At 48.8% G+C, this 15,867-nt stretch overlaps 1 protein-coding gene and 1 long non-coding RNA gene across 3 annotated transcripts in view; one reads left to right on the top strand and one right to left on the bottom strand.

The window, feature by feature from the left end:
* LOC112115959 overlaps nt 1-13,333 on the bottom strand; it is a 27,629-nt gene extending 14,296 nt beyond the window's left edge. For both annotated transcript variants that reach the window (XR_002908871.2, XR_003369954.1), the window contains exons 1-2: nt 13,071-13,333; nt 11,883-11,955 (exon numbers count right to left, since the gene is read on the bottom strand). This is a non-coding gene — a long non-coding RNA (uncharacterized LOC112115959). The remainder of the gene's footprint in view (nt 1-11,882; nt 11,956-13,070) is intronic.
* The window catches only part of LOC113407188 (methylcrotonoyl-CoA carboxylase beta chain, mitochondrial-like), a 21,604-nt gene continuing 18,815 nt past the window's right edge, over nt 13,079-15,867 (top strand). The window contains exons 1-2 of the mRNA XM_026655322.1: nt 13,079-13,160; nt 14,857-15,195. Of these exons, the coding sequence (XP_026511107.1) occupies nt 14,861-15,195 (335 nt within the window). The 5' untranslated portion in view covers nt 13,079-13,160; nt 14,857-14,860. The remainder of the gene's footprint in view (nt 13,161-14,856; nt 15,196-15,867) is intronic.

The raw sequence follows: 15,867 nt of genomic DNA, 5'->3' as shown, positions 1-15,867 counted from the left end.
GCCTCTCATCCATCCACCTCCCTCAGTTATGGCAAACTCTTTACATGTAAGGAATATTATTTTATTCTTCCCCACATCTCACGACTCACTTTTCCATACCACTGTGATGCTGGTAAACCAAGTGCCAGCTCTGGCCAAGGCTGCAGGCATTAGCTAAGAACTTACAAACTCATAGTTGGAAACCAAACCAGCTCACCTGTATGTTAGTTTTGTTCAAGAAAGGTATTAGTCTTATAAGAATGTATTTAGTGTTTAGACTCTATGAAATGCTTGCTGCATGCATTGATCTCACTTGTAATGTCTGAATTCCATGCTATAAGGAAATATGTAAGTTTTTCTTTATAACTTGGAAAACGTTTGCTCTGAACTTGTGAACCCAGGCATGGGAATCATCCTCCCCCTCCCCATCCAAGAGGACTATCAATAGTTAAGCTAGGGTTACCATACGTCCGGCTTTTCCCGGACATGTCCGGCTTTTTGGTGCTCAAATCCCCGTCCGGGGGGAATTGCCAAAAAGCCGAACATGTCCGGGAAAATGCCGGCATCCCTGCCCCAGTCCCCTGCTTACCTGAGCGGCTCCGGCAGGCTGCGAGCTGCAGGCAGATTCCCCGCTGCGGCAGCGGCTGCTGCTGCTCCCCCCAGACACCTCAGCTCTGTGTAGCTGAAGAGCCGAGCTGCCCTAGCGCTACCAGCTTCACGGTTTGCCGGGCAGCCCTTTTTGCGTGGCTGGGAGGGAGGAGGAGGGGGAATGTGGGGTGCTCAGGGGAGGGGGCAGAGTTGGGGCGGGGACTTTGGGGAAGGGGTGGAGTTGGGGCGGGGCCGGGGCAGAGTTGGGGCAGGGACTTTGGGGAAGGGGCAGAGTTGGGGCAGGGCTGGGGCCAGGGCCCCGTGGAGTGTCCTCTTTTTAAAAACCTTTAATATGGTAACCCTAGTTAAGCCTTTTTAATTGCCCCATCCACCCCAGGGAGAAAAGTATCTGCAGAAGGTCTCCCACTGGTCTGAATGCTGGAAGAGGGAAATAAATATATCAGGGGTAGCCAAACTGCGGCTCGGGAGCTGCATGAGGCTTTTTTACGGTTAAAGTGCAACTTAAGGAGCCCTCCATGGCCACCGACCCCATCCCCCACCTAACAGACTGGGGGAGGGAATTTGGTGCTTCTGCCCTGTGGCGGGGATGGTAGGGCTCGGGGCTTCTGTCAGAGACGACTGGTGCGTGCTGAGAGAGTGGGGGGGGCACAATTTAAAGGTTCCCCGCCAACAGCTTGAGTCATGCCCCCCTCTTACTCTCAGTAGCCCTTCCCTGCAGCTCCCAGGTGTTTGCTGCAGTCTCTCCCCACAGCCGTTCCCAGCTTGCTGGCTCCAGCAGCTGTTGTGCAGGGAGGGGGCCCTATGGCACCATGTGACTGAGCGGGGCCAGCAAACCCTGGCAAAAATATGGGGGGGGCACGTGACCCCATGTGCCTCCCCACACATCGTCTCTGGCTTTTGCCCACTGCAGAGGGGGGTCTCAGCGTTTCAGCCCCATGGGGCACACCTGTTGGGGTTCAGGGCTACAGCAGAAGCAGGACTGAAGGCCAGAGACCCTTCCCTCCTCCCCACAGGACTGAAGCCTGGAGCCCTGGCAGAGGCCTCTCACGGGGCTGAAGCTCCGAGACACCCCTCTCCGCAGGGCTAAAGCCCCGAGCCCCAGCAGGTGTGCCCTGGCTCTCAAATTTCTGAAGACTGTCATATGCGGCTCGGAGGGTCTGTAAGTTTGGCCACCCCTGAAATATATAGTGGACATGAAGATTTTTCATTTCTTTGCTGTTTGAACTCTCAGAGTGCCAGAGACACTAAACTGAAGCCAGAGATCGTTCCCTGGGTTTGCCCTGAAATACACTTTGAATTAACAGGTCTCTACAACTCTGTCACTCTTAGGATTTAGGGTTTGGCTACACTTACAAGTTAGAGCGCACGAAAGCAGCCCAGTGCGCTCTAACTCATGAAACGTCCACATTTGCAAGGCATGTAGAGAACTCTGACTCCGCAGCTAGAGCGCTCCTGGTACTCCACCTCGGCAAGTGGAATAACGTGTGATGTGTCCCCGCTGGAGCACCGCAGCGCGAGTGTGGACGCCCTGGTCTGTTAATGCGCTCTGATCGGCCTCCAGAAGTATCCCAGGATGCCATGCCTGTTCTAGCCCCTCTGGTCATCACTTTGAACTCTACTGCCCTGCCCTCAGGCGACCAACTGCCAGACCTGGCCTTTAAATTCTCTGGGAATTTTGAAAATCCTCTTCCTGTTTGCTCAGCCAGGCATGGAGTGCTCTCAGCAAATCTTTCAAGGTGACCATGCCTCCATGTGCCAGGTGATTCCAGTATGGAGCAATGACGAGGTGCTGGACCCCATCAGTGTTTGGGGGAGGAAGCTGTCCAGTTCCAGCTGCGTTCCAGCCATAAGAATTACAATACCTTTGGGCAGATATCAAGGGATATGATGGAAAGGGGCCATGACCGGGACGCACTGCAGTGCAGGGTTAAAGTGAAGGAGCTGTGGAATGCCTACCACAAAGCCCACGAGGCAAACCGCCGCTCCGGTGCTGCCCCTGTGACCTGCCATTTCTACAAAAAGCTGGATGCGATACTTGGGGGTGACCCCACCGCCACTCCAAGTACCACCATGGACACTTCAGAGCCCAGTTCAACAAGGCAGGAGGAGGAAGAGGAAAGCAGGAGCTAGAGTGCTGAGGAGCAGGAAGACACCCCGGCATCCCTAGATGCATGCAGCCAGGAGCTGTTTTCAAGCCAGCAGGAAGGTAGCCAGTCACAGCAGCCGGTGCTTGGGGAAGGATAAACACCAGAGGAGGTTCTCGGTAAGCGGCTTTTATTTTGGAAAGGAAGTTATTCGGTGCGGGCTCTTGGGGTGAGGAGGGTTAGGGCTGCATGCATGCCTAGATCCGGAATAGGACGTTGATGTGCTCTCTCACATCACGGTAATCGGCCTCAGTGATCTCTTCAAAGGTCTCATCCAGAACTTGGGCAATGTGCTTGTGCAGGTTTCTTGGGAGAGCCACTGTGGTCCTTGTCCCAGTCAGGCTAACATGTCCACGCCACTGTGCTGTGAGGGGTGGAGGGACCATTGCTGAACACAGGCAAGCTGCATATGGGTCAGGGAGGAAGCCGTATTGTAGAAGACGACCCTCCCTTGCTTCCCAGGTCACCCTCAGCAGCGAGATATCTTCCAGGACGAACTCCTGTTGAAAATGTGGGGACAGTGTTTAGTATAGGTGCCCCCTGCAGCTGTTGGCTCTCCCCAAGGCACAGAAACCCAGAGGGCAGTACAACCCTGAAACAATCAGTCCCCCTTACCCCTGTGCTTACTCACCATTCTGGGGCTCCCGTGGGTTATGTGCGCTTGCTTTTGGATGGGCAAATTATGTTATTGTGTAGACTGTGTTTGCCCTCCTTAAATACGGGGGAATCATTGCTCTGTCTGGTGTGAACAATGCTGCCTCTGTTAAGTGTTGCATTTTGCCTTTACAGATGCAACCCTGAGATCGCAGCCGTCTGTCTTATCACCGGCCGAGAGGCTGCAAAGAATCAGGAAAAGACCACATAGAAGCAAAGAATCAATGTCAGGGTTGGAAGGGTCCTCAGGAGGTCATCTAGTCCAACCCCCCGCTCAAAGCAGGACCAATCCCCAGACAGATTTTTGCCCCAGATCCCTAAATGGCCCCCTCAAGGATTGAACTTACAACCCTGGGTTTAGCAGGCCAATGCTCAAACCACTGAGCTATCCCCCCCCGAAGAAGACATGCTGCATGAAGTAATGCAGCACTCTAAAAGTGCAGGAGTGGAGGGAGAGTGAAAGGAGAATACACCAGCAGAATGAGGAGCGCTGGCACAAAAGCGCGGTGCTCTGGCAGCAAAGCACAGAGCAGCTGATAAGCATCATGGAGTGCCAAGCGGACTCTCTCCAGGCGCTCGTAGGCATGCAGGCGGAGCACTACAGCCCCCGCGCCCGCCCCCCCTGCAGCCCTTGTCCCAAAACTCTTTCCCTTGTGCCCCCATGTCACCTCCAACCCACATTCCCCAGCATCCAGGTTCTTACTGCCACCAGCTGCCTCCAACACCTGTAGCTTCAACACCCAGCCTTGAAAACTACGACCCTTACCCACTGCACTCAACCCCCATCACCATGCAGTATAGCCATCCTGAAGCACAGCACTCATTGCACAGCACTCCAGACAGGACAGCTGAGTATGATAACAGGACATATGCAAATCTGTGATTGTACCGTTCCCCACCCCACCCCCTTACCCTGTTTCCCAAGCAGCTGTGTTTCTTTTCAATAAATGGATTTTTTGGCTTTGAAAACATTCTTTATTATTGCATAAAGTAAAAGATACCTTAGCCCAGGAAAGCAACAGGCAGTGCAAGTCAGCGTAGCGCAAACAGATTCCTACTAACATTGGAACCACTGAACTTCACTCCCGTGCAGGGCACCAAACATTACTGGTGGCTTTCAGCCTCAAATTGCTCCCTCAAGGCATCCCTAATCCTTGCAGCCCCACGCTGGGCCCCTCTAATAGCCCTGCTCTCTGGCTGTTCAAATTCAGCCTCCAGGTGTTGAACCTCCGAGTTCCATGCCTGAGTGAATCTTTCACCCTTCCCTTCACAAACGTTATGGAGGGTACAGCACGCGGATATAACCACGGGGATGCTGTCATCGGCCAAGCCCAGCTTCCCATACAGAGAGCGCCTTTAAACGGTCAAAAGCACACTCCACAGTCATTCTGCACCAGCTCAGCCTGTTGTTGAACCACTCCTTGCTGTTGTCAAGGCTCCCTGTGTAGGGTTTCATGAGCCACAGCATTAAAGGGTAAGCAGGGTCTCCAAAGATCGCAATGGGCATTTTAACTTCCCCTACGGTGATCTTCTGGTCTGGGAAGAAAGTCCTAGCTTGCAGCTTCCTGAACAGTCCAGTGTTCCGAAAGATGCATACATCATGCACCTTTCAGGGCCAGCCTGCCTTAATGTCAATGAAACGCCCACAGTGATCCACAAGTGCCTGGAGAACCATAGAAATACCGCTTGCAATTAACATGCTTGGAGGCTAGATGGGCTGGTGCCAGAGTTGGAATATACGTCCCATCTATCACCCCTCCGCAGTTAGGGAAACCCACTTGTGCAAAGCCAGCCTGTAGAGGAGCCGACTCACCCCTGCGGCACCTCCTGTTGGTCGTCTACGGGAATTAGCTCATTTCAACGTTGGAGCGTCCTCTGCAGGCCGGTGGTCCGCCTGTCCTCCGGCCCCGTGTCCCTCCCGGACCCCGGTGCCCTTTTATCTGGGGTGCTGCCCCCTGGCAGTACACCCCTCAGTACTAGGGTCTCCCCTCCCCAGGGAACCCCCACCCACTATCCCTACCTCACTTCAGAATCAGGCCACTACCAGTCACCAACTAGCCCCCGCTCCCCGGGGCAGACTACAGTATAGGCCATTCATCACAGGCAAGGTTGGGTTTGGACCTGCTGCCTTGGCCTACCCCTGGGCTGCCCTCTGCAACCCCCAGTACCCCTTGGCCTTCTGCTAGGCCACAGCCTGGGGCTCTCCAGGCTGGAGCTCCCCAGCTCCTCAGCCTTTCCCCAGCCCTGCTCCACTCAGGTACCCTGTCTCTAGCTTCCTGCAGCCAGGCCCATCTCCCTCTACAGCTAGAGAGAGACTGCTTGGCCTCTGGCTCACAGCCTTTTTATACAGGCCAGCTGGGGCCTGATTGGGGCGTGGCCCAGCTGCAGCCACTTCCCAATCAGCCCAGCTTAGCAGCTCCCAGCCACCACCTTCCCCCAGCGCTGTTTTAAGCCCTTCAGGGCAGGAGCAGGTGTCCACCCTGCTACACAGCCACAATATCATGCACGTTACCCAGAGTCATGGTTCTTCTGAGCAGGATGCGATTAATGGCCCTGCAAACTTGCATCAACACGATTCCAACGGTAGACTTTCCTACTCCAAACTGGTTAGCTGTCTGGAGTTGCCAGCTTCCAGATTGCAATAGCCACCCGCTTCTCCACAGGCAGGGCAGCTCTCAATCTCGTGTCCTTGCGCCGCAGGGTGTGGGCGAGCTCCTCACACAGTCCCATGAAAGTGAATTTTCTCATACGAAAGTTCTGCAGCCACTGCTCATCATCCCGAGCCCAAAAGTGGTGTTCCACGGTGGTGAGCATGTCCGTGAATGCCACAAGCAATCTCATGTCATATGCGTTATTCGAGTTGATATCATCGTCGGAGTCCTCACTGTCAGTTTGGATATTAAGGAGTAACTCGACTGCCAAACGTGACATGCTGGCGAGACCCATCAGCATATTCCTCAGCAGTTCAGGCGCCGTTCCCACAGACCGAAAAGGGAAGACAGAGCATGCAGCACAAAAAACATTGAAAGATGGCGCCAAAAGTGGATGGAAGCAGAGGGATTGCTGGGATGCAAAGCAATGCATCATGGGGCGTTGGGACAGAACCCAGAATACCCGCATCCCTCGCCCCCTTCCCACAAGCCACAGCGCCAGAATGGGAAGAGGTGCTCTGTGGGATAGCTACCCATAATGCACCGCTTCCAATGCCGCTGCAAGTGCCACAAATGTGGTAACGCCAGTGCGCTTGCAGCTGTCAGTATGGACAGACTGCAGCGCTTTCCCTACTGAGCTCTATGAAGGTTGGTTTAACTCAAAGCGCTCTACATTTGCAAGTGTAGCCATGCCCTTAGATTGCAACTCATTGTGTGCATATATTTGCTTGCTTTAAGCTGTAAATAACTTTCTTATTTATGTTTCCTAGTTAATAAATCTTTAGCTACTTTGTTACTGTATTGGCTACAGGCGTTGTCTTTCGTGTAAGATTTACAGTCCCAATTGATCTGGGGTAAGTGACTGGCACCAGAATCAACCTGAATATTTTGTGATTTTTGGTGTAAATGACCTTTTATCACTAAGTCCAGCTTGGAGAGTCTAAGGAGACTGTCTGTGACTCCATGGTAAGGTTATAGTGATCCACGAGTTCACATTTGTCACTGGCTTGGTGAAATCTAATTATAGAATTTACCACTAGGTTGGGGTATCTGCCCTGGTTTTGAAAGTCTGCCCTGAGGTAGGCACTCACGGTCATGAGCCACTCCAGACAACATGACAACCACATTACAATAATGACAGACAGTATCTTTCTCATCATGAGACCGACTCTTCCTCGTGTGTTTCTGTGACAACTGAGATCATGTGAGGCACCTGAGCTAATAGTCCCCTCCTGATATAAGCAGGAGATGAGGGCTAGTGACAGGCATTCTCAGTGAGAGGTCCTTGGCTATCCAATTTGCTCCCTCTCCTGCCTCGAGCCCAGACAAACTTCTAGATCGACCTGTTTGCCCATGCTTTTTCTGGAGAGGAATGGGATGATTAGGTGCTGACTGAGGGGCAGTGGAGACCGGGTTGGGAGAAGTCAACTAGGGTTTGGAAGATACTGTTGTAGTTCTGTGATTTTTCTCTTGTATGATTTACAGGCCGGGTTGAGTGCCCCGTGTTAATATTTTATTGGAACTGTTTTATATAAACATTGTGATGTACCTAGAGCCTAGAATAGATGCAGTGAAAAAATATGAAAAATAAATAAATCATCCACAGCCCATGCAGATATCACATCCTCCAATCCTTAGATGGTTTGTGGACGTGGCCTGACACCCCACATCTTATTTCATAAAGGGCTCCATAAAATCTAGAGCCAGTCTGGGCTAAGGAACATGTGATATGGTACCAGATCCTCACATGGTATAAACCACTATAGCTCAATTATCTCCAATATCACACTACGTCAAATTACATCAGCTAAGGATCTGGCTTTTAATTTCTCCCACAACTACTCTCATAACTTCAGGCGAATTCAGTGAACTCCCTATGTTCTCTCATATCTTTTGGCATCTACAATAAGCTTTCTAGCATCTCTTAACAATTTCAGTCATTTTGCTGAGCTCCCCTAGCACGTCTCAAACCTTTAGCTTCCTTTGCTCTTCTCTCAGCATTTAGGTGGTCAAAAGCAAATATTTTTGCCAAATTTGTCTGGAATTGGTTGAGCCTGATTTGGAATTACAGAAGCCCCCAAAAATGCTGTGGTTTTGGATCAGGCTTTTAGCTCTTTTATGTAAACAAACAAAACCCCACTTTAATTTAGAGATACAATTTCCAGGCCATTATTGTCAGAATGCAGATGAAAGGCTTTGCGGTATTAAAAAACAAAATCTAAATAAGAAGCAGCAGAATTCAGCGGAATTAAGAGTGGGGCTCTGCCTGCCTTTGATATGACATTCCAACAGAGTGTTCTGGTTTCTCCCAGCATCCAGTGCATATGAGCAGGTTTCTAAATAAAGTGGAGAAGAAATTCCACTCACCAGTCCGACTGTTCTTTAAATGACAATGTTGGGAGGTTAAAGTCGGTGAGCAAATTTGAAATCCATGTTAAAGTGAGCAATTGCATAAAACTCTTCCTCAATGCTGGCACAGTTCATTGCACATAGTTTCATATCACTAGTCCATCTGTTCTAAATACTCAAAGTAAAGATAGAAAGTTTTCAAAATAAATGGCTTAGAGTAACAAATGCAAACTCTGCATCCTTCCAGAAAATCTGTTTATTCTTGCTTCAGTCAGCTTCCTTTCAGTATTCATTAAGGCAAGGATGCTCTATGCTAATTCAACAATAAATACTGAAAGTCTAGACTTCAGCTGAAGGAGTAACATAAATCCACTTGAATCTACTTGCTCTTAATTAAGATACTTGCCATCCACACCTGGTTGCCTTTTGGAACAGTAAACTAATAACCGATGTTTATCAAGAGAATACAAACATTCCTTTAAACACTTGCTCTTTGCCTTTCTTGCACTTTATCTTTCACAAGATAGTTATTTATCGTTTGGTTTGAACCCCTGTGTTCAGTTTTCAGCAGGGCAATACCAGTCTAACATCAACTTAAGAATGTGGAAAAGTAATCTATATTAATGGACTATATTCTCATTATGAATATGAACCCCATCTAGTGGTCAAAATATATTTATATAAAATAAGGCAGGCCAGCGCACACGACAATACTAAAAAGAATACTCAAAAACTAAATCTCAACAGCCTCTAAACGTAAGGAGAACAATCCACCAGTGAATTCAAATGCAATGTTAGAATTTTACAGATAGCGTGTCTTTCAAAAAGGAAGCCTAAGGCTTAATTATGGAGGATGAAAAGTGATTTTTGCATGTGAATTATGATACAGTACTCAGTACAGACAAATGCACAAATACATCAGGACAAACTAAAGTACTATAGACCTTATGTCTATAGGAAAGAGATGTTGGACAAAATTTCAAAAAAGGGCACCTAATGTTTGGCTACTAAATACATATTTAGGCACCTAAATCAGTGGCCTGATTTTCAAAAGTGCTGAGCACCCAGGAACTCTCACTGACTTCAAGGCATTTTTGTGCTTTTAGCCTCCTCAAATACATTCTGTTCGCTTAGAGTGAATTTCTGTCACTGCTCCTTACCTCCCCACCCCCCATCATCTGTGCAGTTCCCCTGTGCAGTGAGCCAGGAAATGGAGAGGCCATACCAGGGGGCTACAGAGCATGTTGTGTAGACTATGGAGTTGAGTGCCATAGCAGTCTACTTATCGTAACACATATGAAGGAGAAAGGGTGGTGGCTGGACCAGAGGAGAAGTGAATAGTAGGTCTCCAAAATGCCCACAGCCACTGACGACAAATCCTGGATGGAGGATGCAACCCCATGGGCTGGACTAGCGATCCTGCAGTGGCTATATGGATGTCCAGCACCCTGCCACCAAATTGGGTAGGAGAATTTCATCCCACAGTGGTAATATATACACATCACTTGCATTGGTGTGGATGGCCAAATTCTTGCGATTCTGGGACAGTCCATGCCAGAGTGGGAACTCTGCTACCCTTTTACAGAATACAGTTTGCACTGCCCAGGTCTTCTTGCTGGTGCAGAAAGGCCCCACTCTTCTCCTGGCACTGCAGCTCTGAGGAGTCACTACCCCTACAGTGCTAAACTCTTCTGGTGCTTTCACTCAGGATACATCTGCACTGCAAATGAAGGTGTGATTGCAGCACAGGTACGCATACCTGGGCAAGCTTTAATCTAGCTGGCGTGGATAACAGTGGTAGTGAGGACATGGCAGCACAGGTCATCCAGTCCAATTCAAGCCCACTGTGGACTCTGGTATGTACTCAGGTTGCTGACCCTCACCAGGATCCGTGATCCTATGTTGTCACTGCTACTGTTAGCTATGCTTACTAGGTTAAACTAGCATTCTATGCATCCCATGAAGTGGGCTGTAGCCCACGAAAGCTTATGCTCAAATAAATTTGTTAGTCTCTAAGGTGCCACAAGTATTCCTGTTCTTTTTGCGGATACAGACTAACACGGCTGCTCCTCTGAAACCTAGCATGACTATGTTAATCTCACACCTTCAGCATAGATTTCTACATCTTGAGGTATTCGCTGGTGGCAAAAGCAGGATTTTATACTCTATGTGGGCCAGCCAGTAGAGGGAGATATAATCTCATATATTTAGATGAGGATTGTAGCGGGTGGTTTCAAAAAACTTCCACAAGCATTTCTCCTCTTAATAAATTAATAAACAATAGCACAGACTATTACGTGCATTTCCAATGTAAAACAGAGTCTATAGAGCTATAATAATTTAAAATAACAAGTCTTCAAAATGATTGTTATTGCTAATAATTTTTTAATATTATATAAAAATTCTTTTACTCTCAAACTGTTTCTTCCACCTATTCTGGGAAAGTTATATTCAGCAATGTATTAGTCATTGCTTAATTATCGTTAAGAAGTCTTATTAATATGTATGTATGAAGATCTATCTGGCAGGAATGCATTTTAATGATGTCGCTGAAAGGCAACAAGCTATAATTTCAAGAAGAGTGTTATGTCATGACTAAACAATAGCAAACTCATTAAAGCAGCCCAGAAATAGTGTGCTGGGTGGAAGTAAAAATTCAAATCCATTTTAATATTTTAATTACAATCTTAATTAGAAAATGTTTAGACATCTTGCCTGCATAGTTAGAGAATCAAATGATTTAGAAATATCCCTGCTGGTAAAAGTATTTAAAAATGTAGTCTACAGCTTCCAGTCCCATTATTGGCAGCCTGTGTAAAACCCAAATATGAAAGGAACAGTTGGAAACTAAACATTTTGTGGCCCATTAATTAGTCTCAATCAAACTTAGAATTTTTAAGTAATTAAAACACAAGGCCTACAATCTCAGCAGAAAATAACTAGAGGCTCCAGTGCATAGGCTGTAATGTTCCATATAAGTAAATAACAGTCTACACTTTAAAATCAAGGACACGGTATACAGCAGTGGTTTTCAACCTTTTTTCATTTACAAACCCCCAAAAATGTTGAATGGAGGTGCAAACCCTATGGAAATCTTAGACATAGTCTGTGGACCCCCAGAGGTCCGCGGACCACAGGTTGAAAACCACTTATATACATCATATGCAACAGCATCTATTTTCTGTACCCAATATGGGTGCTTTACCTTTTATGTAGCTTTTTGTGATGGATATCTGCTTCTTCTCCTAAGGTAAATCATCAACACTTAACATAACCCTACCCAGTGCTTTCTGAACAACCCCACTAAATCTAAGGAGGCAACATGCCTAAATACAAACATAAAAGGGCAAGAAGAAAATAGAACAGCAAGAGAGCTAATGAAGGGAGAGAGGTTGGGGAGAGAATGAGAAGGAAAGCAGGGAACAGAGAAAAGAGAGGCATAGAAGACCAGGAGAGGAGAAAACAAGAACCTGGGATTTACAGAGAGGGTACTTACCAAACTGTCAAGTTGTGACACTATGAATAGTGAGGGATATCACAGAAGCATGGATGAGAGTTCAAGTGTGTCACTGAAACACATAGTGAAATCCTTCATGTAAGATTTAACTGCCTTGGACTGAATACAAAACAATGCAAAAAAAAAAAAAAAGTGCAACTTGGCTGATCTGTACTTGAATTGGCAAGGGGTGAAATGGAAAAAGGAGACAGAGAAGGGCAGTGAGTCAGAATTAAATAGGGAGAGAAGGGACGAGGGAACTGATGGAGATGGCACAGTGAGAAATAAGGTGACAAGGATTTGAGGCGGGATAAGAGAAGAGAGGACAAAAGAAAATAGACACAGGAAGACTAAAGGACACAGAGGAGAACAGATAAAAAGGAAAAGCAGGTGGAGATGAAGGTAGAGACAAAAAAGAGAAGGCATTTTAATAGCCCATTCAGAGACCTCTGCAGATCAGGCCAGGCAATAAGCAAAAGTGAAGGCTAGGTGGCTTCCTCTGTTACCCATGATGAACATTTGGGAGAGACTGTCACACATCTGCCACGAGCTTTGCTGGGGTGAGGGGTCAGTCTGTGGCTGAACAGGGGGAGATTAGAGGTAAAAGCTGGGGGCGGGGTAGCTGGGCATGGCACCTGCTCTCTGGGACTCTGTGGATGGCGTCGTGTTGCCTCTCCCAGCTGCACTATAGAGAGAGACAGAGCTCAGATCCTGCGGCTCCCGGCACAGGCCCCTGCAGCCAGGCTCCAGGAGAATCCCCTCAGCTGGGAGGAGTACAGTACAGGGCCTATGCCCCACAGCTGACCAGCTATGGCCCCACCCCCGGAGGACAGCGCGAGCAGGCACAGGGGCGGGATCCTGGCAGTGACTGGCGTGTGCAGGCCCCGGGGAAATCCCGGAGTCGCTCTCTGGGGCACGCGGGGCGGGCTGTGGGGCACGCGGGGCGGGCTGAGGTAGGAGGCCCAGGCGCGAGCTCCCGAAGGCGGCGGGGGGAGGGGCCGTGTCCCAGGCCAGCGGGGGCCTCGCTCGAGGAGTGCTGAGCCCCGCTGAGCGGCCGCAAGGGACGGGGCCTGTGGGGGGAGGGGCGGTAGGGCCCGCCCGGACCGGACGCGACGCTGTGACTTTCGCTCGGAGCGAAGCTTTGCGGGGGGGCGGGGCGGGTTAGAGGTCGAAGGTCGCGGGGCGAACCTGGGCATGGCCGGGTCCCGCTGCCGCCCAGAGCCTGGCTCCGAGCTCGCTGCGCCCAGGGGCCCGTGAGAGGGTCTGCGGGCTCCCCCGGTGCGTTCTCCGGCCGCCCCCTCACGGCACCCGGCCCGGCGCCCTTCCCCGCCGGGAAGCCTCTCTGCGCTGCGGGGGGAGAGCAGAGCAGGTGCCGCGGATACGCGCCTGCACCAGCCCGGCTGCGCTAGCGCTTCCCGCGCCCAGCATTCAGGCCCGGCTTCTGCGGCCGATTTCCGGGGGCGCTGAGCACCCGGCAGAGCAGCCGTGGGGGCGGGGTGGTTGCTCAAGGCGGGGTCAGTTCCCTGCATTGCTCAGACTTCCTGTGTGGTGGGGCCGCTCCCAGCTGTACAATGGGCAGGGTCAGTGCCCTAGTAGGGTCCAGCTATATGGGGTGGGAGCCACATATGAACGGCCATAGGGGGTCGGACCAAGGGTCCGTCTAGCCCCTCTGGTAGGGGCTAGTGTCAGGTGCTCCCCAGGGAAGGATCAGAACAGGCAATAAAGTATGTAAAAGACGTGTTAAAAAAGCAGGCCCCTAGTGTGGAACAGGGCTAGCTCACACCCTATTGTTCCTCAACCTCATGTCCAGCCCCGATACACAGTGGCGGGACCTCCTACCACCTGTTGAGGGTGAGAAGCCCCAGTGGGCCAGCCTATATTCCACCTTGGTCCCAAGGCCCGCCAGGGGTATCAGCTGGCGGCTCCTTCATGGGGCCGTGAGCACGGGCATGTACTTGGCGCGGTTTACCCCTGTCCCGGACACCTGTCCTTTCTGCGGCTTGAGGGAGACCCTGGCTCACGTTTATTTGGATTGCGCCAGGTTGCAGCCCCTACATCGGCTCCTCACCAATATTATGTTGCGTTTTTGGTTGCACTTTTCCCCTCACCTTCTCATTTACGCACTCCCTATCCGTGGCCCCACTAAGTCACGGGACCTCATGGTCAACTTCCTCTTGGCCCTGGCTAAACTGGCCATTTATAAAACCAGGGAGAGGAGGTTGGCCGATGGAGGCTTCTGTGACTGTGGGGCCTGTTCCCGGTCCTCTGTCCGTTCACGTATCCGGGCAGAGTTCCTCTGGGCGGCGTCCACTGGCTCCCTTGACACCTTTGAGGAGCAGTGGGCGCTGTCTGGGGTTCTCTGCTCGGTGTCCCCATCAGGTTCCCTTCTTTTGACCCTTTGACCGCACTCCTGTCCCTGTTTTTACATTGGTTGTCCCCTGCAATTATTTGAGTTTCAGGCCCTGTGGATCCTCCCCTTAGGCTGTGGGGGGACCCTTTAGCAGTGGGCGGGCATAAGCCCGCCCACTTCCTGAAGCCCAATAGGTGTTGTTACTGGTGTATAAACAATGTAGCTCTCACACCTACCCACTTGTTAATAACTGAATGCTGCTCTGTAAGTGGGGGTGAACGTTTGCAATCACTTGTGGGGTGCCGCCAACTCTGCCACTGATCATTAGCACAGTTCTTGGAGCCTGATTTTCAGAGATGCCCAACACCTACAGTTTCAACGGTAGTCTTTTAGGAGCTAGGGATGCTCTGTAACTCTAAAAATAGTTTACTATTCATTGAGCATTTAGTTCACTAGTAAGAAATGTTAAATAGATCAAAAATAACTTGAATTTAGATTTTCCAGGCTCGGCATTTGACGATTGTGTTATGTAATGTGGTCTGCTTGTTAGTTTTCACCTTTTAATTGAGAGATCTGTGAATTTGAATTCTGGAAATAAAAAGCTGTTTCTCCTTTAATTCTTAGGGCCATGTGGAACAATATCACTTCATGCTCACTCTGGAGACTTTCTCCTAGCTTCATGTCTTCAAGAATCCAAACCTTAACTCCTTTATTCATAAAAAATTATAAGGACTTCTGCAAAAACAGACAGACAATATGGACACTACGAAATAGTCTCTGCCAGGTTCTGAAAAAGACTGTCCCCACATTGACATGTAATATGTTTCCCCATTGTTTTGTAAGTAACAAAGCAAAATACGGACAGTATAAAAAAACCTTCCCTGTTTTAGATGGAAGTATCCCTTCTGTATGTGAACATGTGTTTGAAGAAAACTTAAGGAATAGTGAGGCTTGTATTCAAAGGTAATTGGCCATTTTTGTAATCATTTGGCAACGTTACTATGTATACAAACTTGACTATACATGCAGTAGCCTATAGATAGCTAATTTTAAAAAATATAGAAATTAAGATTTTTAGCAGGTTTTTTTGCCACCTGAAAGTTTTAAATGGTTCTTTTGCTGGGGCTTATGGATACAGGCTATTTGCAAGGTGTTTGCTCAGCTCTTCCAAATGTCAACCCACTTATGTAGTTGCCTAAATATCAATTGAGGTCTCCAGTGTTAGGCACCCAAATTTAAAACATTTAGCCATGGTGTATTATTTTGCATATATTACTAAAAAGTAATTTTCTAGAACTTCATAAAATTTGCCTTGTATTTAATTTTTAATGCAAAGATGGTGGTGACTCATACATTTTCAAAACTCCAGTGAAATAGTAGATGACAGTTATCTCAATTAGTCGTGATTCACTGATAAAAGGAGGAAAGTGATTCATTTCTTTTATGTATTTGTCCTTAATGATCATATGGCAACAATTCAAAGGTCTTTACTCAGAAGTATGCTCTGTAAGCAAAAGCAAAACTATGTAAAAGATATGGTGCCCCCCTGTGGTGGTATTTAAATAGTTACTTACAATTCTTTGCTTTTTCTCATGAGGCATTTTAACTTGAATACCGGTACTTACCTTGCAGGAA

Source organism: Terrapene carolina, unplaced genomic scaffold (genome assembly GCF_002925995.2).
Source record: "Terrapene carolina triunguis isolate 2854851 unplaced genomic scaffold, T_m_triunguis-2.0 Scaffold210, whole genome shotgun sequence".
Taxonomy (NCBI): domain Eukaryota; kingdom Metazoa; phylum Chordata; order Testudines; family Emydidae; genus Terrapene; species Terrapene triunguis.
The sequence above is the reverse complement of the archived record's forward strand: the minus strand, read 5'-3'. Positions and strand labels throughout refer to the sequence as shown.